Source organism: Struthio camelus, chromosome 3, assembly GCF_040807025.1.
Source record: "Struthio camelus isolate bStrCam1 chromosome 3, bStrCam1.hap1, whole genome shotgun sequence".
Taxonomy (NCBI): domain Eukaryota; kingdom Metazoa; phylum Chordata; class Aves; order Struthioniformes; family Struthionidae; genus Struthio; species Struthio camelus.
The window spans coordinates 140127384-140151125 of record NC_090944.1 but is presented as its reverse complement, the minus strand read 5'-3'; the positions used below and the strand labels follow the sequence as shown (position 1 = coordinate 140151125).

Below are 23742 nucleotides of genomic sequence, written 5' to 3'. Positions count from 1 at the left end.
AAGACAGGCTTTGCATCTCGTTTCTCTTAAAGCTTGAGGAAAGCTAAAGGTGATGTGAAAGACCCAAGAGGAAGGCCCAGGGAACTTCCACATCATCCAACGTACCCAGAGGAGATTTGCATCTGAGAACTGCTGCCTTCAGAAAAGGAAGTCTTGGCAGCAAACGGTCCCACCCCACTCCTGTCCAAAGCAATGAAGAAGCAAGTAATTCTGCTCTTCCAAGCTCTCTGCACAGGAGGCAGCGGCTAGTCACTAATGGCAAGAAAAAGCAACAGGCAAAACTAAAAGCAGCTGGGCTCGCTCCCTACCCACAACTCCAGCTACTCTCCCGGGAGACTCTGGAAGCCTGTAGGAAATTTAAGTCCCTGTTCAAAAAAGAAAAGCTAAAACATAGGTAAAAGAAGAAAGGTTATCTGAAGTGCGCGCGAGCACCAAGGAGCTACTTCTGGAGAAAGCCTCCAGTCTGACAAAGGGATTTCTCCTGATTTTCAGTTTCCCGTGCATGCTTTTGAAATGACAACTCAAATCTGAGTGCTGTTTCCAGATTCATGAAAAGGGATATAAAAAAAAAAAAAAAGGAAACCAAATCCAAACCTGAGACAAAAAACATGCTATTACTTTCAGGAATCTTGATTAATTTGTGCATACTTTTAGTAGAGTTATGAAATGTCAGTGCAGCACCCTACACTGGTGTCAAAAGTGACTCGCTCCAGGGCCATTTTACTCTCATTTGAAGGTTTCATCAACACCAACAATATTTTTTAAGTTACAAAAACATGTTTTTTCTAAGCCTTGAAGTACCCATCAGTACTTACTTCTTCAAAAGCAGTATACTTATTATTTGTACAGCTAGGAAAATCCAACAGCATAGAGTGTCTTGCTCTACCAAATATCTTAATCATTATAACAATAAACATTTTTAAATGTGCTAACTTTAAAGATGATGATAAGAAACTCATGCATAATAATGTAATGGCTGGGGATCTCAGGATATTAGTTAAGAAGAACATAGCAAGAGAGAGGAGAAACCTGTAGCTTTATTTGGTGACAGCACTTGGGCTGCATTGTACTAACTTGGGTCCTTCTCGACCAAGGCCAAATTCTTCATCCTTCTGTACACAGCAAATTAGCTTAGTATCATCTGAGAGCTTCAGCATTTCTTTTGTAGAACTCTGTTTATTGAAGCCTGTCTAGATGTTTGTTCTTAAAAACTTAGGAAATTGTGGTCTACGGAATCTGCTGATAAAAGGTTTATTACATTTAATTAAGGCTGATTTTGCATCCAGGTTGGGTTCTTAAACATAGATGAGCCGTCATATCATTAGCAAATTATATAAAACAATTGACATGCCTTAACATAAAAAGTAAAGGTAATTTGAGTAATCAGTGTGAAAGAAAGGCACAATACATCTCCATAGCCCTTTCAATTTTGCTCCCTCGGGGCAGAATACATTTGTTTCTGTAGCCTCCCTTAACTCTGCATCTTGAAGCTTGCCCACAGCTATGATCCATGAAAACACTGACAGAGTTAACTAAGCACAAAAAGCAAAGTTGTTCACGTTTGCTACTAAAACAATCCATACTCCCATCTGAATGAGGTTCAAAACACCTCAGTTAACTTGTGCCTCAGATAATAAGCTCTAAAAATAGTTTGCCTCTAGAGAGTTTTGACCAAAACAAATTATCCAGTTTAATAAGCATCATTCCCCTTGTTATCCTTAAGATGTTATGCCTGCCAGAGGAACTGGAAACAAAACCAGCAGTTTTATCTTCCTCAAAACTGCAGAACCTAGTGGCTCCTAACAGAGTTCCAGCTTGGAGGGGTGCAATAGCCCAGAGGCTATGTGGTTTCAGAAATGAAAGCCAGAAAATGGTTAATTAGCTCTTCAAGTAACTTAACATGTAGCACATGTTATAGCCAACAGGGCAGAGGACAATTCCATAAGTTCACCCTCAGCTCCTGTTTGGGGATTATCAGCTGTTTACACTCTTCTCAAAGCACAGGCATTACCAACAGCACCCGTGAAGCTTGCAAGTGATACTGTGAATAACCCCCAGAATGAACCAAAATTGGCAAGTATTGCAAGTAACGGACTGCTGTGAAATTGCTGAATAAACACAAGACGACTGTGACTTTCAATGAGGCTTTTCATTAAAACATCCCTGTTTGAATGCCAACCTGTGTTTCTCCCAAATATTGTTAAAAGCTCACTTAAAATTCCACGTTTCCTCTTCCACTACCAGGATATTGAGGAAACCTGATGTTTTACTCATGTAAAACCCTCACAGAAACATTTGCTATAGGTGTCTTTTCTATGGACCTGATTTCACTATCGGACTTGGGCATCTCACCCAAAACTGGTATCCTCCCTGCTGCTTCTCTACTACCCCATCCTGGAAATCAACCCAGATTTGCAATTACAAGCCACTATGTCCATCTGCTGCAATGTTTCAAAAATTTCACCTTTGTTGACAAAACGAAGTCTTCACCTCCAAGCTTCCTGACTTGCTTATTTTGGCCCAGCTATTACTGCTTACGTTGGAAGTCACACTAATGAAGAAGAACGCTGTTGTGCAGTTAAAGAACGACGCTTATTAAATTAGCATGTTTACCCTGAGAACGTACTCGCTAGTAATTTCCACTTTGCACTTTGCTTGTGCCAGGCAATTACACATCAACATAAATACATACAGTAAAATGCACTGCATAGCGTAAAGCATCTCATACATCGTCAGAAACAGAACACAGTAAAAGCAGATACCTAAGGTCTCACCTTTACACTTATAAATACTGCCATAGATGCACGTTATCGCCACCCGTGAGGGACAAGTCATCAGCTCTCTCCAGAAAGAGCACGGGGAATGACCGAAGTGTGAAGATAAAGAATTACAGGGGAAGTGGAGAGATGCGTTTAATAGAAATGATGTCAAACGAAGCGTACATGGCTATCTGCATATGATTTAAATGCTCACAGGAGGAGGGGGAAGAGAGCTAGATAAATACTGGCCACCATCAGCTACACCCTCCTTAAAGACAGGGGATGCCCATAGCCAATTGTAAGAATTAAATACCATTTGAAGAGACAACAATTATTTTTACAGCAAAGCTTAATAATGCAATAAGCACCAAATATGAAAATATTTTTCTGAACTTGAAATGAATTTCAACTTTCCCGAAAAATAGTACTCACTAAAGATTTCTGCATAAGACTTATCACTAAAGTAATAGTGATAAAAAAGGATTCTTAGAAATAAATACTTTCATTTAGAACGGATAAACCCCAAATTTCTAAATGCCTAGCTATAATTTTGTTCATCTGTTTGTTTCCACAAGGCCGATGATTTCAGAAAATACAGCTTCTTGCTGGACTCCAGCTACGCACAGATTGCTTAGTTACAACTCCTCTGCTCACAAGAGTATCCTCTCTTTATTATTTATACCCTTACATTGCGTTAGCGGTTTGTGTCACTTTTCTCATTCTTTGGAGCTTAGAGGGACCCACGCTCCAAGAGTTAACAAGTTTCAGCAAGGCGTGCTCACTCCAATACATGTGTTTAAAGCACACAATGAAGCGAGCAACACTCTACTCTAGCAAGCACTTCAGTGCGATTCAACGTCTCTTGCCTTTGATCTTGGACATTTTTGGCTTCTTCAAGAAGAGGCAAGCACAGATCCGTTCTCTTCCCACACTGCTCACTGAAATGAGAGTAAATGAAAATAAAGCTCACCTCCCTCAGCAGCATACTACTAAATGTAAGATTGCAAGTGGGAACGAAGATGTTCGGAGAGCTCAATTAATGGACATCCTAAATCGTGGCAGGAGAGCCACAGGAAACAACAAATAAATAAAAAAATCCCCACACATTTAAGAAATGACTGAGGGGTCCCAAATGTATTCAAAACCGCTTCTATAAAATGAAGCTTATCACCTCAGGAACGTATTTCACGTGTGTTTTGGGCCGCCAACGTGCTGCTCTGCCGGAGGGATGGGGCCAGGACACACGGGCAGGGAAGGGCCGCTGCTGAGCGCACAGACCTGGGCCAGCCCAAGACTAACCTGAAAAGCAACAGTTCTCGAGCAGTAACATCATTGCACAATATGTCCAGCACGTGAAAGAATTACCGGGAGTTAAAAATCATTCCTCGTCCTTTTTTTTTTAAACGCTCACCACTAACTTCGTATCAGGGGATGTAAACCTTCCCAGAGTGTTTTCGGATTCACTTTAAAAGTAAAGGAGCCGGATAACGAAGGTCTGAACACCGCAATTTTTCTTTCTCAACACCAATCTGAAAACCCAAAGCTCTTAACCCAAAAGACTGGACATAGCAGGAGAAAACGTATCTGGCCTCGGGTTCCTTTTGTTGTTGTTTATACCCCACGCTAACAACAACTAAAACAGGACAATAATGGAAACATTAAGACTTATACTTTAAGACATATAACCTAAGCGTCTTTGAATATTTTCAACCAGAGGTGCAAAAAATGCATAAAATACACCTAAGCCCAGGAGAAAAAGAGGAAGAAGCACCACTGCACGACAGAGGTGGCAGTCCCGTCAAAGGCGTTTTCCAAATAAAGAGGCGTGATCTTCTGGCCAGATTAGTTTGAGGTTGACTTTAGAAGATGACGATGCCCTGCGTCTCACCAATAAACTTCCTTTCGCATCAAACAAAGAGCCATATCAGTGCATGAGTAACCTCACGAGGAAAAAGCAAACAAGTAGTTACCAATAAAAGCTGTGCCACGCAACTATCAAGACAATTGCACTGAAAACAAAGTCCACACTAATTATGTTTTATATGAACAGTGAGAGATTTGTGCTTACCTTTCCCCCCGGGCAGTGGAAGCTGGGAACGTGACGTGGATATCGCCGGGTGTCGAGGCCCTGACACCAGGCACGAGGGGCTGCGCGCTCTCCGAGCCCGCCTGCAGGTCAGCAAACGCCTCCGAAGATTTTCGGGTGACCTGGATATACCAGGGATATCAAGGAACCCTGTGGCATGCAATTATGGGGCTGCTGAAGGGTGACTGTGGTGGCACTGGACAAAGCTGTGGCAGGACATGTGGTATTATTTGGTATTATTTGGTTTAGTGGTGTTATCTGCACTTAAAGAAACGGGAGGGACAACCGCACCTCCAAGCTCCAATTCACAGCCCTTACGTATATTATAATGTAACCAGCAGCTGTGCAGATTTCACTGCACCTTCTGCAACCCTGCAGCCTCAAGAAGAGTCTGAAACCTTAATCTGCCTCTACTAATTGTAGCAAATAGACACCAGGTTTTTGAGAAAGAGGGGAGCCTTAGAAAAACAAGCCCCCCCGCCCTCGGAAAATACACCCTGCTCAGACACGTTTTTCAAGATCCAATTTTATAAACCACACCAGGTATCAGCATTTTGATAGTTCAGTTTTTCCTGGCAAGAAGGAGCTGAAAATTGCCCCCATCAGATATTGTCCTAGTCCTGAATGCAAAAATGTTGAAAACCAAGTGTCTCCAACTCCTGCCCAGCTGGCAAAGTGGCATTGTTTGAAATGGTTTTAGCCTTCTGCACTTTAGCAAACAAAAACGTCTTTCTTGGGAGATGTGACTTTATAATTAGGCACTGTAACAAGGACTCTGATTCAATGCCAAGAAAACAATAGACGTCCCAATCCTTCCCACATGAAGGAGCTGAATGCTTTATTTATTCAGGTCACTGTAAGGCAAGCTAAGTTTAAAAGATCAGGCCTATGTTTTTCATGTAGCAAAGCCAAAAAGCACTAAATTTAAATACTGAAAACAGAAGAGACATTGTTCCAATACTTTTTCAGGAGATATTCTTCACCGCTACTCCTTTTTCACAAGACACCTAAACAGCCAACAGGACTGAAATCTAACTTTGTAGCAAAACATCTCTTTCCCTGCTATAAAGAACGCAGAGGAAAACAAGAGCTGGGTGACCAAAAACTCCCTAATCTGACCTCCAATTGCACAAATACTGCAACAACTGGGAAAAGTGCTTATTCTCCCTCCTAGACTTTGTGCACGGGGACGCACGCATACCTTCCCTCTTAAGCGCTTGCACGCGTACCAGCAACCCTTGCAAACCAAGCGTGTGCCACAATTGAACACCTTCACACACACACACAAACAACATCACTTTACACAGTTAATTCGTAAATGTTTTACATGGCACGTTAAACTAACCTTATTCAAGTGCAAAAGCGATGATAAAATTACAGCACGTGTGCATGTGACAGAAGGCACAATATCAAACAACAGAAGTAGCACTGTCATCTTCGTTGCTTGTAGCTTTTCTTTAACTTGCACTGAAAGCATACTTTAGAGATAAGCACCAAAGACTTCCTCCCCAACCCAGGTCAGATATAATGAACTTGTCCTGAAAGAATTTAACTTCACTTTTCAATCATTCTCCAGAAACCCTACAAAGACAAAGCTTTCTGCATGATGGGATAAAGAGAAACAAAAATGAAGCTTCAAAAAACAACTTCCAGTTCTCCCATCAGCAAACTGCAATTCTGTCCTCTCCCGATGCCAGTACAAAGGAGCCGCCGCTCTGCTTATCCTTACAGGACTCGGCTGCTCAGCTCTGGGCAGCCCCTGTCTTCCATTACCACCTTCTGGTCGTGCAAATAGACATGTATCACAGCGACAGAGATTTGTTGGCTCTTTGGAAGGCAAAGTTAAGTTCAACACTACAGCTTCTCTCTGAGCACCTCGGTAAAAGGCTGACTGGGCAATCGGCAACAGAAAGGGAATACACACAGGCTTTCCTGCCAGTGGAAACCCTACGGATCTCCCTCACCAAGAGATCCTGCTCGCTGCTACTTCCAAACCTAGAAAAGGTAGAAACCCTGAGCGCGGTGGTCAAAACCACCTCAGTCCGACCTGCAGCTTCCCGTTCATTGCCACTTTTGTGCTAGCACCTTTTCCAGTGTAGTAAAAGACATGAAACGTGAGAATCTGAGGAGCCTTGTTCAAGTGCCATCCTTTGCAATGTAGGATTTGACTGAACAACTCCTTAACCTGAAAGCCCAGCACTGAAATCCAGCAAGTTTTCCCCTTACTAATGAATTAGCAGATACATCATTTCAAAGACATGTATTTTGCATATACAAATCTCCTAAGAAGTAGAAGTGTACAACACATTTTGTCGGGTTCACTATTACTACAAAATACATTTCTGTCCTGCAAAGTGACACAGTTCTAATAAAACTTTGACTAAGATTTTGACCTCTTTTGGACCTACACGTTCGTTTTTATTGATTTTTAAAGGAGGTTGCCAAATCCTGTGGTAAAATTCCTTCACCCAATAAAGGTACTGGATAAAATAGGCACAAACAGACAAAACAGACTATGGAAAGTTGAAAGATCAAGAAACGGAGAGGTCAGTAAGCGTTCCTTCATATTTGTCTCCAATGGCAAAGCTCTGTAGACGGTGCCGGCCACTTCCTGCTCAGACAGGAAGGAATTACTTTCATTAAGGTAAATAATTTTTGAAAGTTGAATAAATGCTTGCTTTTAGGACACTTTAACACCTTCCAACCAAAAGATATAAGCAACTGGGATTCAATTCTGGCTATCTTCACAGCCACGAATCCATGCTCTGCCGAGTAAAGTCCTTCCTGCCCTCCACAGCATGTAGCGAGCAACATGATGCCCCACAGTTCCATGAAGTTTCAGAAAACGAAGAGTTCAAATAATTTTAGTAAGCCTATTCTAAATCCCATTTACTATAAAACATACCCACTGTTAAAATACTGATACTACACTAACTTGAATTTCATTATTCCATGTTTTAAGACAGAAGGATATGCTTAAAGATTAATGAAGGCAGTAGAACAGTCTAACAGTCTCAAGTAAAAAAAAAAAAAAAGAAAAAGAAAACTGAAGAAGTTCAATTGTCTATGCAAAGACATTCACATCTTTAACTGTCAGTTTAGAAAATTACCCAAGAGTTGCACAGAAATTCTTTTGTTGGTGATATTTAACCAATTTGTACTTGAAGGTTTTGTTTCGTTTAGAAACACCTCAGGTGAAAAAATTCTTCAGCCTGCTCCTCTTTTGCATAAACAAAAAAGCATTTCTCCGTTATTGCCATGACAATGCCAAACCTTTTACAAATGTGTCACCTTAATTACAAAATTGCACTCGTCTTGAACCATCATCTTGCTTTAAAAATCTAGTTTCACAGTCAACATGTAAGAGAGAAACTAATACAGCTTCAAATGGGAAGAAACAGGACACTCCTACACCGGAAGGTAACAACCAGCAAACTCTCAGCTTTTATTTAAGGATGATGTTACAGGCACTGCTATTATAGTGTCAGCAAGATAACATGAGACCAAAAAAAAACTCACTGGAAACTCCTTTCATAGCCTGTCCTTCCTGTCATCCCCTTCTTACCACTAATAACAACAAGTTTATACGGTGTGACCTACCAAAAAGATGCAGGAAAATGCTGCCAGTGAAGACACGAGCGTGTGTGCGTGTTGGAGAGGACGCAGCCTGGGAAAAGATGACAAATGGCTGTCTACACCCAGGAGAGACGCTAAACATTCATACTAGGATCAAAAAAAGGTCTCTTTACTGCCTCAGTTGAACTTGGGAGATGGCTTTTCGAGATGCTAGCCAAACAACCAATAATCTTTCACAAATATTTGTAGAATAAACCACACTGAGGAGTATTCACACCCGTTTCAAGCAGCTAAGCTGCCTACAGTAGGAGGGTGTTTTAGGCTAAATTTGCCCTCTGAATCAACTCTGAATCATTCCCTGGAAAGGCCTCTCCCTCCGCTGACTACACAAGGAACCTACAGGGATCAGGCTCACAAAACAGGAAATTTAGTAGCAATTTTGGTTGCCAAAGATTAGGTAGGGAATGAATCTTCCCCACTGTCACCTCACACTTCTGGGAGGCAGTTGCTTGAATTACCTTTTTTGGTTGATTTCTTCACAGTTTTAATTCAGCTGGTCCATCAGGCAACCTGGAAAAAAGATCTTTCCCAAGGTTATCTCTGACGCCTTGGATATAAAGATAGCCTGGTGGGAACATAAAAGCTCTATGAACTTCAGCTATCCTTATGACTAGACCCTAAGGAATAGCCGAAAGGCCTGCAAGTGTATCAGGATCCATAATGTGGGTTAAAAACACTACTTTCAAATCACGACTGATGCCGTTCCAAGCTGAAGAAGAACAAAGTACTACTGTGCGTTAGGACAAGAGCGAGAACAGTGTCTGTCGGAAATTTCACTGAAGTTCTCTCACTATACTTTGAAAACAAATCCCGTCCTTCAGCTGCTGGGGAAAAAAAGAAAGAAAGAAAAGAAAAAAAGAAAAAAAACCCCTCCAAATCCAAGCATTTTCCCTCATTTCATGATATAGCATCTGTAGACTTAGCTTCTGCATTTGCAACAGCACAGTCCGGTCGTAAAAGGCTCTTTGCTAGTATTATTTGAGCTCTGTGTTTTCCAGCACTTTAAACCTGACTCTCATCACTAAGCGTTTCCTTATACCAGTGTCACTCTGTACACTATTATTTCTTAAGACTTAGGTACGGCCTGATAAGCTGCTTGCGCAGTAGTTAACCAACTGCTCCAAAACCACGCTCCTGAATCTGTCTTCAGAAGGAAACGGTCCCCAGGAAACGCTGAAAGTTTGCCAAGAACGTAGATATGAAGGAAATCAACCCTCTCCCCCCCCCGTCCCCCCCCCCCCCCAAAGAAACTTGTGTTAGGTCTTTGCTCACTCAGCATTATATCCAATTTCTGAGCCTGTTTCTACAGTCTGTCCCAAGGGTAGGAGCGAGGTAAAACCTGCAACACGAAATCACTTGTGACACTTTCAGAGCAAGTCCCGAGTAGCGGGAAAACAGGCCCCCAGCGTAGAGACCACCCCGAGATGAGCATCGCACAGAAAAGTCAGCGCTGAAGTCCTCGTGAATGCAAACTAATCCATGCGGCATTTTCAAAGTTATTGCTACAAGACAATCACGTCACTTTGCACGACTGAGATACCGCCAAATTTCAGTTACCCCCTCAATGAAGTACAAAACGGGCCCCCTTAATTAGCCAGTTAGGGCCTCCTCATCTATCTCCATTGCTTTCACACAAGCCAAGGACAGCGTAGAGACAGAGCTTTAGGTGAACAAACAGAAAGGACAAGGGCTTTGCCCCAGGACATTTGACCGCAGTTAGGTATTACTTACCCTGGCAGAGCTCCACCACAGCAGTGACTCAGCAGGGCTGCTGCCATCCAAACACCGCTTTACGGGAGGAGGCGATTTCTCTATTAGCTCAGCACCTATTTAATCATTTTTAATTTGAAATGTCGAATCCTTTATATCGTATTTAGTACGCTTTAACTTCCGCGTATGCATAGAAACCAACCGAACCGGGGGCCAAATTCCACATGTCTCTCTCCCAGGGGAGTAGTTTAATTCATGCCATCCATTCTGGGAAAAGCCCACAAACCTGCACATCGTAACTCCAATATACACACGGGATAAAGGAACAGCAGAGTCGTACAGCTACTTTCCTTAATTCGTAGTAGATTTCCACTGGTGAAACAGCGTTTTAGATGACGGTACACTGTACGTTTCCTGTGTCACTTCCATATATTTCTGGCAGCTGATCTTCTTTTCTTTATTTTTTTAATCACTATAAATTCTAAATCTAATTATTGATAATATGACTTAGCTTCACTCTGCTAAGCTCCCCATAAATGCACATGGAAATCGGGTCCTTTCTGTTGGAATTCAGTAGAATTATCTTCTTAAAACCCCTGGCAACATGGCTGTGTCTTTCTCTCTAAAGATCCCGAGAGTAAAAACAATTTAAAACATCAATTAGGAATCCATTTTATTTTAGATACTGAAAATTGGCCTTGGTCCAGCCAACATGACAAGTTATTTAGATACAGCAGAATATGATTTTCTGTGTTTCGACGTTTGTATTTTTATAGTTCTCCCTGGAGAACGATATCCCACTCAACAGATTTTAGGGTTCTTTTTTAAACTTGCTGGTATGCAGTAAGTTACTTTCAGTGCACCTTACCGCTCGGTCCTTATGTGACCCACGGAACAGAATAACAAGAATTACAGTACGCGTAGACAGTTAAAGCGCTCATTAACTTGTTTCTTGAGTTTAGCAAACTTAACAGCCCTCAGAATAAATTCTTAACTTGTTTTGACTGTTGAAAACAAAGTATGCTTCAAGTTAGGAAGAACTAGTAATTACAGACCTGCTGGTTTAGAGAGCGGATGAATCAGGCAGAACTGCGTACCTGCTGAATCACAGCTACCTTGTAAACACTATCATTTAGAGTAAGTCTGTAGCGCAGCATCACTTAGAGCAAGTTTCTAACACAGCCTCCTTGAGTTAGACGAGGCAGCCAAACTGACCTGAGAGCTCACTGCTGCCAAAACAGAGGTCTTCTCCCCTACCCCAGAAAAGCCACCCAACAAAACAGACCATCTGCCCCTTCCTCCAGCCTCCAACTCCTCGCACAGGTGGTTATTTCCCCTGTGCCAGCTCTGGCAATCACTGGAGGCTTCTGTGAGCTGCTTCTGTTCACTAACCTGGCCGAAAATTAACCCAGTCCAAAAAGCTAATAACTTTCTGGGACAAGGAAGAAGCAGAGAAGGTGAAAGGGGACTAAATTCTCTCTCTTTCAGTTGTCACAATTTGTTAGGCTGGCTCAACCATGATGCATAACTTCAAGGTGGCAATTTTTTCAAGGATAGCATCAGCTCAATCATGTTACTAGCTACACTCTCCTATCCTGTAAGAGGTAGGATACTGCCATATCTAACTCCAGCACTGTCTGTGAATCACAGGAGCCTTTGCCATGCAGGTAAGAAACATTATAAAGCCCCCTGCTACCAACAGCAACGTTTAAACACTTTTAGGAGTTAGTTCTGCTCTCACGCCTGTGGCCAAGGCCTTGAGGTCTGCACGCAGTGGATTTTTAGATGGTTTAGAAAAAATTCTGTTTAGGGTTTCAGAGCCAGACCAGTAAAAATTGCTTCCTGATCACATTGTAAGCTAGTGACGTTAGGACAACATCAAGTTATCTTGAAAGCATCTTTTCAATATTCTTTTGATGCAAATTCCTAAAAGCGGAGATCCATTCACATTTCGGTGAGTAGTTGTTTTACGCAGGTAGATTCCTGTGCTGGTCAGAAGTTGCTCTCCTGAAGCTAAAGCAGTACAAGGTAATAAGGCAACGGTAAGCACAGAGCACACTTGCACTAAGCAAGTCATTAAAAATGAATTCCTTCTGAAGTAAATAGCATGACTTTGTAGTGGGATTTAAGTAGGTCTGTTGTTTAATCATCTTGGAATCAAAGCAATAAAGCACTTATAAAAATTATTTGACAAGTACACGCAGGCAGTGCGACAGTGTTTAAGATCACCATGGTACCCGACTGCAACGCAACAGCAATCCAGAAATCTGTAGGTGTTTCAGACGAGTCAAGCTCTGCTGCTCTGCTTTAGATTCCGATTCCCTTGGGTGGAAAAAGACGGGGAAGGGAAGGGCACAAAGATAAATGCCCTGGGTATTATTTGCTGCAAGAGAAGAGACCTTGCAACTCAGGGGCGGGGGAAAAAAGGATAGTTCTTTCCTTTAATGCTCACGAAACCTAATGATGATGATGGTGTTCAGCATCCACGGGGATGAAACACCCAATTCCATGGTGATGCTGCTTACACTAATATTAAGTAAACAATCTGCTACTTTAAAAATGGTATGTACCCCCCCCACATACTTTTTTAAACATTCCCTTAAGCAAGCATTAACTAGGAAGCAGTATCTCCTGCAGCTTAAGCCCACTCACAACAGGAAACGTGAAAGATGCTTGAGGAGAACTAAAACTTTGAAGATTTACACATATACAACACAATGGTATGCTTGTAAGGTTAGAATTAGGGCTGGTAGGTCCTAAGCGTGACCTATGGCACTAACCCATCCTTCTCTTCCTCATCTAGCAAGTAGTAAAGAATTTCAGTTTCCCTGCACCCCTATGAGGAGGGGCACCAACAAACAGAAAGGGGAATCTTTCGACAGGGAAGAGCTGTTACGGCAAACAGTTACATAAACAGTAATTTCGATAATGAATTAGCAAATGACAGAGCCATCTTCCCCTCATCTCCACCCCTAACATAGGATAAGGATGCAAGCAGTTGTTTCCATACCCATACCGGGACCTACTTCCCACATAAAAGTTATTACCCAGCACGTGACATTTTTAATATGCCTTATACGATTAAAAATAAATCAAGCATTGGTATTAACATGAGTTACTAGATTTCCCTTAAAATAACCAGATTTCTAGTCCTGCAGGAATCTCAACAGAAATGCTCCTCGAGTCTCTCTGGGGCTTGCTCTACACTGAAAATTTGCCTCAAAGCCAGTAATCGATACTTTGCTCCTGGCACACCTACCTGAGCGGCTGCCTGGGCTCGGCGCTGGCAGGGGTACAGCCCTGTGAGGGACGAGCTACTGATTGTTAGAGCACAAGTTTCCAAAAACGAGAAGGTCTGTGTGTCAACAGGCACGGATGCTTGCGAGGCGGTGAGTTACCAGCGTGCCCAACGCATCCTAGTGGCATGTTTTCACATCAGAGGGAAAAAATTCAGAGGTAGGAAGGAAGGCAAGCCAAAAGGAAGAGCAGGAAAAGCCAGAACGGCTTGTTCTAGCCAGATCTGTATACAAATAAAATATTGTATATAAAACAAAATGTATTGGGGCATGCACATACTCTATTAGCTTTGTAAAACATAACTCTTTTGTCCCACAAAGACAGAAATCTGCTAACAATGTCGTGTGGCACTTAGTGTGCATGAAGGCAACTTTTTTGGTGATAGAATATATCTTTTCTGTTTAGATTATTATGCTATCGCTATAGCATCCTTCCTGAAAGCACATTGCAAAGTCCTCCTGCCTCTCCAGAAATACAGCTTGTATAGGTAAAGCACTTTGATCCAAAAAGGCCAAATCTTTTTCTCAACAGCTGACTCACTGCTTTCTCCTTGGTTTGTCTCCAATTAGTACTGGCTATGGTGAAACTAAATAGCAAGCCTGAAAGATAAAAGTGTGTTGGTACATGGGAGAAAGAAACTATAGACAAAACGTATCTTCATAATTTCATGCATAAGAGATCTGGATGTATTTGGTTTCAGCACAGGAAATCATGTCCCATCTGTTTGGCTGATCTAACCCTTGCCTCAGTCAAAAATATTATTAAGTGCCAACAGGACACTGAGCAGGCCGTTTGCATTAACAATGCCTCCACTGTTGAATTATGTTTGCCATTGGAAAAAATAAATCTATTTCAGTATGCAGCATACAGAGCTAGTCTTCCCTAAATAAATGGACTCATTTGTTCATATATGTTGATCTTCAATTCTCAGAATTTATCTTCAAATAAGTCCAACTAAAAAGTTAAGAGCAAAAGAGGAAGACTTTTGTACAGGCTGCAAACAGATGACAGATGTAGTGGTGGAGGGGAAAAAAAAAAAGGCATTATGATCCTTTGGTTAGCTGATATGTAATGAGACATCTGAAGACTTTATCCAACCCATGCACAATCGATTCTCTTGGTAAATCTATTAAACCCCTTACTGGCATTCTGTTTGAAGCCACATGATCCACTAGTCCGAAGGGAAAAAACATCAGAGAGAAAGAACAGCGTCCTCATGCTCTTTAGGGCCACACGCTGGAAGATTAGAGCGCAGTATCATTTCTACAGTCAGACCTACAATTTTAATTGGGAGTGTTCTGCATACCTTCATGGCAACTGCAGCTTGCTTACAATGCAAAGACACGTACCTTTAAGCTGCGCTCTGCCCATCCCCAGCACTATCGCTAACCAAATCTCCAAGGCAGCAAGCCTGCGGTCTCTTCATGTGAACTGCAACTAGCAAAGCTGATTCTCCAAATCATCATCATTATGAGCAAGATCATACAGCTCAGCGGCATAAACCAGCCAAATAAACCTTATTATTTAGAATACACTAATTCCTCTATGCTCCTATATTCCAAGTAATTCTTGTACGTTCCCCGCTTGTTTTTAAAGCTCTGCTTTGACATTGCAGTCCATGCACTGAATCCACACAAGAAAAAATGCAGACAAGTAGTTTCCTCTACAGGTTCAAGTGAAGATATCATACACTGACCTTTTTCTCCTGTCAAAGATGACAGACCCTTCACTGGGTGAATACAGTGAAGGACTAATTGTTTTATAATGTATTTGCTGTCTAGTTTTCCAGCCTTGCAAAAACATATCGTCATTTTAGCCAAGAAAAAAGCGGCAGCACCTTTTGTGTGTGCAGCTGAGTAGTAGTTGGGCAGCCTGTATATATCCCACCTATGCTTCAAAAAACATAAGTGTATTATAAGTATCCCACACTAGTATAATTTGGTTTTTTTCTGCATGATTACCTACTCCTTTAGTTAAACCACAGGTTCCCCTTATTGACTAGAAAATATACTCTATGATTACATTCTACTCTTTATAAAAATATCATTGCTCAGCAATTCCAAATTTGGAAAAAGGAAGACTTTAAGAAAAGGATGAGGCTTGAGAGAGAGAGAGACAGAGAGAGAGAGAGAGAGAGAGAGACAGATGTATATGTGTGTGTATATATATATGTGTATGTATATGTGTATACACACACACACATTTATACCCATACATGGAGCATAAGTCTCTAGACAAAACACTTCAAATAAGAAGCAGCATTTGATTTAGGGCACTGACAACTGAGAAAGAAAAGAGAAGCGCTAAAAAGCCATTTCCCAGATTTTGGACAGGGAGGTATTAATATTCTACTCCAATACACTCAACTGCTCCATATCAAATTTTCTTTGACCAAAAGATTCCTACTAATATTTTCTCCAGTGGCTTATGAATATCATGAGTGTTCTGACTATATCTGCATGCGACCATTAAGTAAACTTACTTGCCCACAGGTAAATGTTCTTGTGTACATATAGGAGGTCCAAGCCAAGATTTCCTGCACATTAATCTTAAGAAACTCCTTCCAACCCCATTCTTAAAAACTATACTTAAGAAGTACAGTTAAAGAACATAAGCCCTACAAAGCAAAACTCTCAAAATGCAGAAAACGCCAGAATTATGGTTGCCAGCAGCCTTAAATAACCTTGTGCCCTTTTGCATACGCACTGTATCTCAGTCTGCACATCCAACCCTATTTTTTCCACCAAACGCTGTTGCATTCAGCGCTCGGCAATGAATCGGGGCTGTGTAGTGAAGCAGGCTGTGGTCTGTGGGGCTGCCCAGACTCATCTGCTGCAGAAGCTGGAAGGTGCAGAGCGAAGCAGATGGAGAACTGCAGGAAGACAGAGAAAGATCTTACGGTTAAAGCAGCTGAATGACACCCTGGAGAACTGGGTTGTGCCTTAGCAGTAAAGCCCATGAAACAGCGGGCAAGTCACTGCAACGTTTTTCCAGATGGTCACTCACTCTGTGTGTTCCCCATTTTCTTAATGCTTGGTCCAAGACAACCGGGGCGTGATTTGCTGAAGGACTGATGTCCATCAAAGTTGCAAGTGGGCAATCTGAAAGGTACTCTGGCTATACCAGTATACCTTGTCCGTCAAGGATAAGCTCTCCGGAAACTCAGGTTGAGGGGTTTTCAAACTGGGCACCAAAATTAGTGGAAACTTGAGATTTTCTCTCCTTAGACTATAACTTTGAAATGGGAATTATAATACTATCATAATTGATTATTTATTCATGAGATTGTTCTGGCAGTAAGACAGTTTGCATAGGAACCTCCATAATAATAAACATTATTAAAGTAAATCATGAAGAAATTCATAATTTTGTATTCAAAGCACATTAGAAAGGACGTCAAATAAATAAGAATGAATGAATGAAGACGACAAGCTACTTAGTAGCACGCTTCCAACAAGCCCATTTTATTCTGGGCACTGAATGAAACCGAGACCGTGCTGGAAAGAAAACAAACATGATCAGAGCCAAGCAAAGGGCGCAAAAAAAAAAAAAAAAAAGAAAAGGGAGCGTGCACAGGAATCACGCTAAAGCAATGAATGCCAAATAGGGAAGCGGGTGAGGTAACACAGAAAGAGCCCTAGTGACAACTCCCAGCCTGAAGGAGAAAGCCCCAGCCTCCAAGCGGAGAGGGAAAAGAGGGTTGTTTGAAAGTACTCCCACTTCTTCGGAGGGGAGACCACTAGCCCGGCCCACCGTGAGCACAGCAGCATCTGAAGTCACATCCAAGCTCTGGGGTGACAGCCCATTTCTCCCGTCCAGTTTGAGCGCAAAAGCGCTTGCAACATTCAGTCCTCTGAGCTGGGGCCCTGCTCGCTGCCCTGAGGAAAAAGCTACAAGTTGAAATCCGCCCTGGGCATTAGGAGAGCTTGCAGAGCTCAGCATGTTGTCCCGCACACGTAGGGTTGCGAGAAATGCACGCCAAAGGGCAGGAACGAGGTTAAATCCCAGGTCTGGGGCACAGCATCACACCTCTGTATCTTCCTTCAGGTATCCTTCCCTTCAGCTGTTAGGATGGAGTGATACAATTCTCCTGCTCTCCACCTAGTCTGGGTTGCTCTCTCTCATGTAGCAACCTCAGAAAGTTTAACTCAGACCTCTAACTGCAAAAGTGTTCTTTCTAAAAGCAACGACTGAGGAGAAGCAGTGTCCAAAACTCCCTTTGAAATAAAGTACTATTTGTTCAGAGAAGTATCTGCTTTAGAATGAAATATGAAGAACAACTACATGCAATTTTCTTACCAGGTGGCTTCTGCACGAGGATCCTGGTACGTGAACATCTCCTAGACAACCGTCAAGGCCACCGAGACTTGGCAGGCGCAGTCCAACCCCACAGAGCACCTCAGCTAAAGCTGTCCTCCAGCAGCTTTGAGGAACAGTCTCCTTCAGAGGTTAGTGAGTCTTTTTGATCTCCAAGTTCTGTGTCTGGAAAAACAAGCCTCCCTTTTTTCACAGAGACAGGAGCTTTAATGTCCTTGAAAGAGATCGGTTTGTCCTTTGTCTTTCAAATCCTTGTCCTTAGCTAGTGGTATTGTCTTCCTTCTGTTTATTCTTCCCTAGCCTCCACTAAGCTTGATTCAATGTATTTGCAGAGAAAAGTGTTATGACCCAAAGTGGCTAGGTCACATATAATATTCACACAATTATTACATTTCAGTGCTCTTGGATCACTGCTTATCAGCACCGCAATTGTCACACATTGCATTTGGCATGTTTAAACTTGTAAGTACTTACGCTCTGCAAACTTAATGCTTGCTTAATATGGCTTAGAAAAAAGAAACACGTTTAAAGAGATTTTCTATATCCTTTCATTTCTATCTTGCATCAGCTTTATTCAGAGAGTTTCAATTTAATCCAAATACAAGTCTCTTGTCACCCAGCAGCCAGCATTTCTTTGGCTGACAGAATTTAATGACGTTCACTTGAGTACTCCCCTCCCTGCTATAAATGGAGGAGCTGCCTCCCTGTTCTGTTTCTGCTTCCTAGAAAATGAAGGCTGAAAAAGCTTGGCCTCATCTCTCCCTCTGAACTGAAATAAGCAACACGGTTTTATCCATACCATTCATCAGAGGAGAGTGGTTATGCCATGGCTTAGCACGCAGTTCAGACAAGGGTGAGATTTCTCACCTAGCTTTTGGTCCCAACAGCTGAGCCAGTAACGCGTGCTTTCCTTTAAAGACCATGGAAACGGACACCTTTAGGGCACGGTCCAACGCAGACAGCTAAACGAAATCAGATCTATCACCCTCAGACAGCCTGTGTCCCTCCTCGGACCCTGCAGTGAACACAGGGTGACTAGCTGAGATGCACATATAGTTCATCTGCTCAGGTGAATTGCACCAATAGCGATCTAAACCCCATAGGACAGCAATGGCAAAGAAAACAACCCATATTTTAGTGCGCACAGAGGTCTACTGGATCCAATCAGTATCTTGGCTTTTATAGGGGAAAGAGAAGGAAGATGCTGTTGCCAGTGCCTGCACCTTGGTAAGGGAGACAGCACGTGAATCAACAGCTCTTCTTCAAGTCCCCACAGCAGCAGCTGCACAAAAGCCAATTCTGTCAAGTGCTGTGTTTGTTCTCATTGTATAATCAAGATATTTGAAGGCAGAAACAGGTTCCAGTCTAATTAAGTTTGATCAGACTTGAACTTTTTCCCGAGCAGTCGTACTTTATAGCAGTCTCTAAGTATCATGATGCTATTTATTGGGAAACAGAAGTGCTCCATTTCCATAAAAGCAGGCAGTTTAAAATTAGCTGCAGATAATTCAAAATGACTGCTTAGAGCAGAAATGTAATTTTCTGAAAGGGGTTACCAGTTCTGAACATGATGCACCGCACTCATGATCTGTCATGCCTCATTACTTCAGACCAAATAAGTCGGGCCAGTGTAACTTGATACATTAGAGACTCTCCTCCATGTTGAGTTCTTTTAAGATGCTGCCTTCCAGGCTGAATTCTGGAAAAAGCCATTATCAAACTAATTTTCCAAAGTCCTGTGGCATATTTACAGCTTAAATGGAATGAAATTTTTTAAATAATACTTAAAGCACACCACCACTTCGGAGAGTGATTCAACAGAAATAGGATCAATTGACTTAAAATTTATCGCCCGTAAGCGTTCAAATATCACTTCACAGGTTTAAAAATAATTATTTTAGCAGCCCTGCATATTCAACCAAGGTTCAGAAGCTGGCAGAGAACAACTTCTAATTCCAGCAGTAATTTGGCAGTATCTCATTTGGTTCGGCCAGTGCCAACCAAGTGCGGGGACAGAACGTCACTGATTTGCGCTGACGGAGCCATACTTGAACACAATGAAACTTTGTTCTTTCCATCTTATACCTATCAAACTCCACCTGCTATGGCTTGGCAGCTCAAATTACAATGCCATAATCTCCATTAGTTTTCCGTCGATGTAGTTTATTATAATTAAATCATTAGGAATTTGACCACACGTACATGGAAGACTAGAATTTAGCACATCGGTCCTTTGGTTGTGCATATCAGGGTAAAGAGCACCAGAAACTTACTTTTGTCTCTAAAACAAGAGCTTGTACTCCCTCCTTGTGACTTAAGAGAAAAAAAATTACATCACTTTTGTGGTTACTTTTCAAAGTAGAACTGCGTTTCAAGCATTTATTAACCAAATTAAGCAAACGCAATATAAATTATGCTTTACTTGTCTTATTAACATATTAATGAATACACATCAGCAAGTTGAACTAAATATATATCGAAGATTTGCATGGCTGATTATCTCTGTGGAGTTTTGCAACTGATGATTTGAAAGGAGGACAGGAAAAAAAAAAAAGGCTGTGGCAAGGTCTATGCAAAATTAGAGCCTAGAGAGGCTTTGAAATCAAAAGGCTGTTTTGTATCTTGTGTAAATTAAAATAACAAACTCTTTCTACATGAGGAGGACTTGCTCCTGGAATTACATTCAAAGCACTCATTTCCTAAACTTTTAAAGCTGTAGGTAGGACAACATCTTAACCAAAAGCACGCCCGATGACCTTCTCCCAAACATCATCTTTCAGAGAAAAGCAGGGAATCTTGTGCTTCAACATAGTGCCTCAGGAGTACTTTCAAAACAAGCAAAAAGGTGAGGCATACAAGCAAAAAGTGAAAATTATTTGGATAAAACTGTTTACAGCAATCAACTTCTTGTAATCACAAAAAAATCCCACTAAAGTAAACACTACTTTGTTAAAGCTGTGACTAAGTCAGGACTCACATGCCATTCAGTTCTACACCTTGCTGTTTCCATACTTCTATAGAGCATTGCTCCCGACTGCTCGTCAAACCTGTCATTCGGTTTGCCACGTTTCCTACCTAACACGGGGAAACCGATACAAGTGTTTTAATCATACCCATCACTAATGACAGTCAGAGCTGAGAAACACTCTAGAAACGAAGTATACTAAAACAGCTACTGAAAATACCAAGATTCCACCGTTTTCGTAATCTTACCAGATTCCAATTTCAAGACCCGTTTGAGATCATTTCCGAATCAGATACCTCTTCCACACTTTTTCAGATTAACCTACTATATTGAACTCGTCCAACAGCCATGTCTCTCATCTCCTATTAGACAGCTGCTTTCTTTGAAGAAACGCTGGTACTTCTGAGAGGTTACCCTGAGGGCACAGGGAAAGTTGCCTTCCTGCGCAGGTTTATGAGAATACTAGCTAGCATTTAAAACGAGTGATCTTTTAAACATATAGGTTTAAATGAGCTTTTCTAATGGCACAGAAGAGTTCTCACTTCCTTTGCTCAATTCTGCCTTCACCCTGCCCTCTCAGCAAATTGATCCAGATTAAAAATAACTTGGCAAAAAAGGGAAAAAAAAAAAAAAGGAGGAGGAGGAGGAGGGGATGGGGAAGGAACAAAAAAAATGTAATTTGAGATGGATGAACTCATCCATTTCACTCTCAACTCTGGGAACACATAACTAACGGTGCGAACAGGTAGCAGAGGTCAGGAACTCTTTAAGCTGATGTTGCTGCCGGGGGAAAAAAAAAAAAAAAAAGTACTCTAAACCTGCCAAGATCCATACGTTATTTTCAGCGACAGTTCTATTTACTGGCTTCCTTTTGGTCAATGTTTTTTGCACGATGAAGCAAAGACCAGAGCACTAAGGTGCATTCGTAAGGCAGAGCCAGTAATAAACGAGGCCAGTGAACACGCAAGCGCAGACGAAAGGTTTGAGCTTCTTCGGTGCAAACTCCCACCAGTCGTCTGCCGAGAGCCCGGCCTAACGCAGCGTGGAAGCTGGTACGTGCAAGAGCAGCCTGGCTTCCTACACTCTTAATTCACTCCCTTGAGAATGGGCATAAAGCACTCCCAAAATATTTTGCTGGCATCTAGATGCGTCCAGGTGTCATCGCTAGCATTATAAACCGATAGCAGGAACAGCAGCCGCAGAACGAGACGGTTTGCTTTTCCTCAGACGTAGCCCTAGCGTCCTAAGCATTTCACGTGTTCATTAATTGCTTTCCCGTATGAGGAACTCCTCATGCCCCAGCGTTAACGCCCAGTTTCTGATTGCCAGGGTCAGTTTTGTATACTAACAAGCTCCAGCAGCTATAATTGAAAGCCTCAGCTTAGAGATTTTGTACAGCGTTTTTTTTAAAGGGACTGATAAGAAGGAAAGATAAATGTGACTTTATCTTTTTCATTTTTAGCTAGGCTGAGACATATGACTACAGAAGGAAATGACTAGGGAAGGACTAGGACAGAAAGCCAAAGCTTGCTAAAAATTAGACGATAACTATCTCCTCCATAAAAAGATTTTACGGAGGGAACTACCTACAAATTGCATCCGCCTGTTGCCCATGCCTTCTGCTGCCTAATTTATTAATAGAACTCACCGCATGGGGATTCGATTTGTGAATAAATGTGGAAAAAAAAAAAAAAAACCAAAGCTGCTGGCAGATAGCATACAAGCTGCTCAAAACAAATGGCACAGGCTCACTTTTCCCTCAAAAAAACCCAAAACACGTACAGACACACAAGTCTCGTCGTACAGCCGGCAGTGAGTTCGGTTCACTGCCGTGTACGTATTCTTTTTGTCGGATCGAATCTTGCACAGCCAAAGCTGGAGCCCAGGTTTTATAAAGAATAGATACGTAACACCGAATAAAGAATCCCAGTGATTCCGCAGCAAACAAGGGGGTGGGTTACAGGGATTTCTCTCCGATTACTTGCCAGCTTTCCAATTTTGTTATCTTCTCATACTGCTCCTGCAGCAGCTCTTCCTCTTTAAAATAAATTAAGGAAGAACCTGCTGTTATTTACACCCCTGAATGCTAATACTCATGGATCTCAAGAGAGACCGTGACAAACCTGGAAGGATCTCCAAAGAGCTCTTCAGTGGCAGCGTGGCACATTGTCAAGAGCGGGAAGGCTGGCCAGCTGGCAAAAAAACAGTTTTAAATGTACTTGGCCAGGCCAGGCGTGTAAAAACAAGATGCTTTGTCAGCCAGCGTAGTGGGCACTTATGTTCATAACAAGTCCTTTTTTGCCGAGTTTTCTAAGAACGAATCCTTCTTAATGTTGATACCCAAGCGCTCTGAGGAACGGAGATGGCCAGCAGATCGAAAACTAAGATGAAAAGAAACAAATCCCTTTGGTTTGCTGCTTATTTTTCAAACGGCGGTCAGTGCCAAACGTGACTGCTAGCTCCGCTCCAGTTACATCTAGGAGGCATCGCACCAGCTGTGATTCAGCAGTTGGGAACACTGCCAGCAACGCACACAATCTTTGCTCGGTAAAGTTGGTTTTTAGTGAGCGAGGAGCCAGTCGCATCAGACCAAGGGTGGTTCCCTGTACCTACCGCCCCAGGCTTGGTATTAGTCACAAGAACAATATTAAATGTTGGTATTTTTACATCCATCTCTTCTGTTTCACTTTTAGCTCATCTTCTACCAATCTCCAAGTTCCTTCCACGTCCTATATGGAAGCTCCATCCTTCCAAGCCTTAAACTAGGTTTCATCGCAATTAAAGCCTTGTTTAGCTGCATTAAGGTTAAATCTCAAGCTAGCCGGTAAATGCGGGGCAAATGCAGAACTACTGCTTTATACTCGGGCAGTGGCCCAGGCCAGGCTGCTTCCCCCAGGGAGGACTGAAGCACACACAAGCCTCTTTGAAGAGCACGGTCGTGTTACATGCAGCCAAATGGTGCCAGCCTGAAT

General features: G+C 42.1%; 1 protein-coding gene across 3 annotated transcripts in view; it reads right to left on the bottom strand.

Annotated features, from left to right (window-relative positions):
- Positions 1–23742, bottom strand: part of COMMD1 (copper metabolism domain containing 1) — an 81937-nt gene that overhangs the window by 27183 nt on the left and 31012 nt on the right. The window contains exon 3 of one of the 3 annotated variants that reach the window (XM_009686882.2): positions 4828–4967. The exons of the other annotated variants lie outside the window; for them this stretch is intronic. Coding sequence (XP_009685177.2) covers positions 4828–4967 — 140 coding nt within the window. The remainder of the gene's footprint in view (positions 1–4827; positions 4968–23742) is intronic. 3 annotated transcript variants of the gene reach the window in all.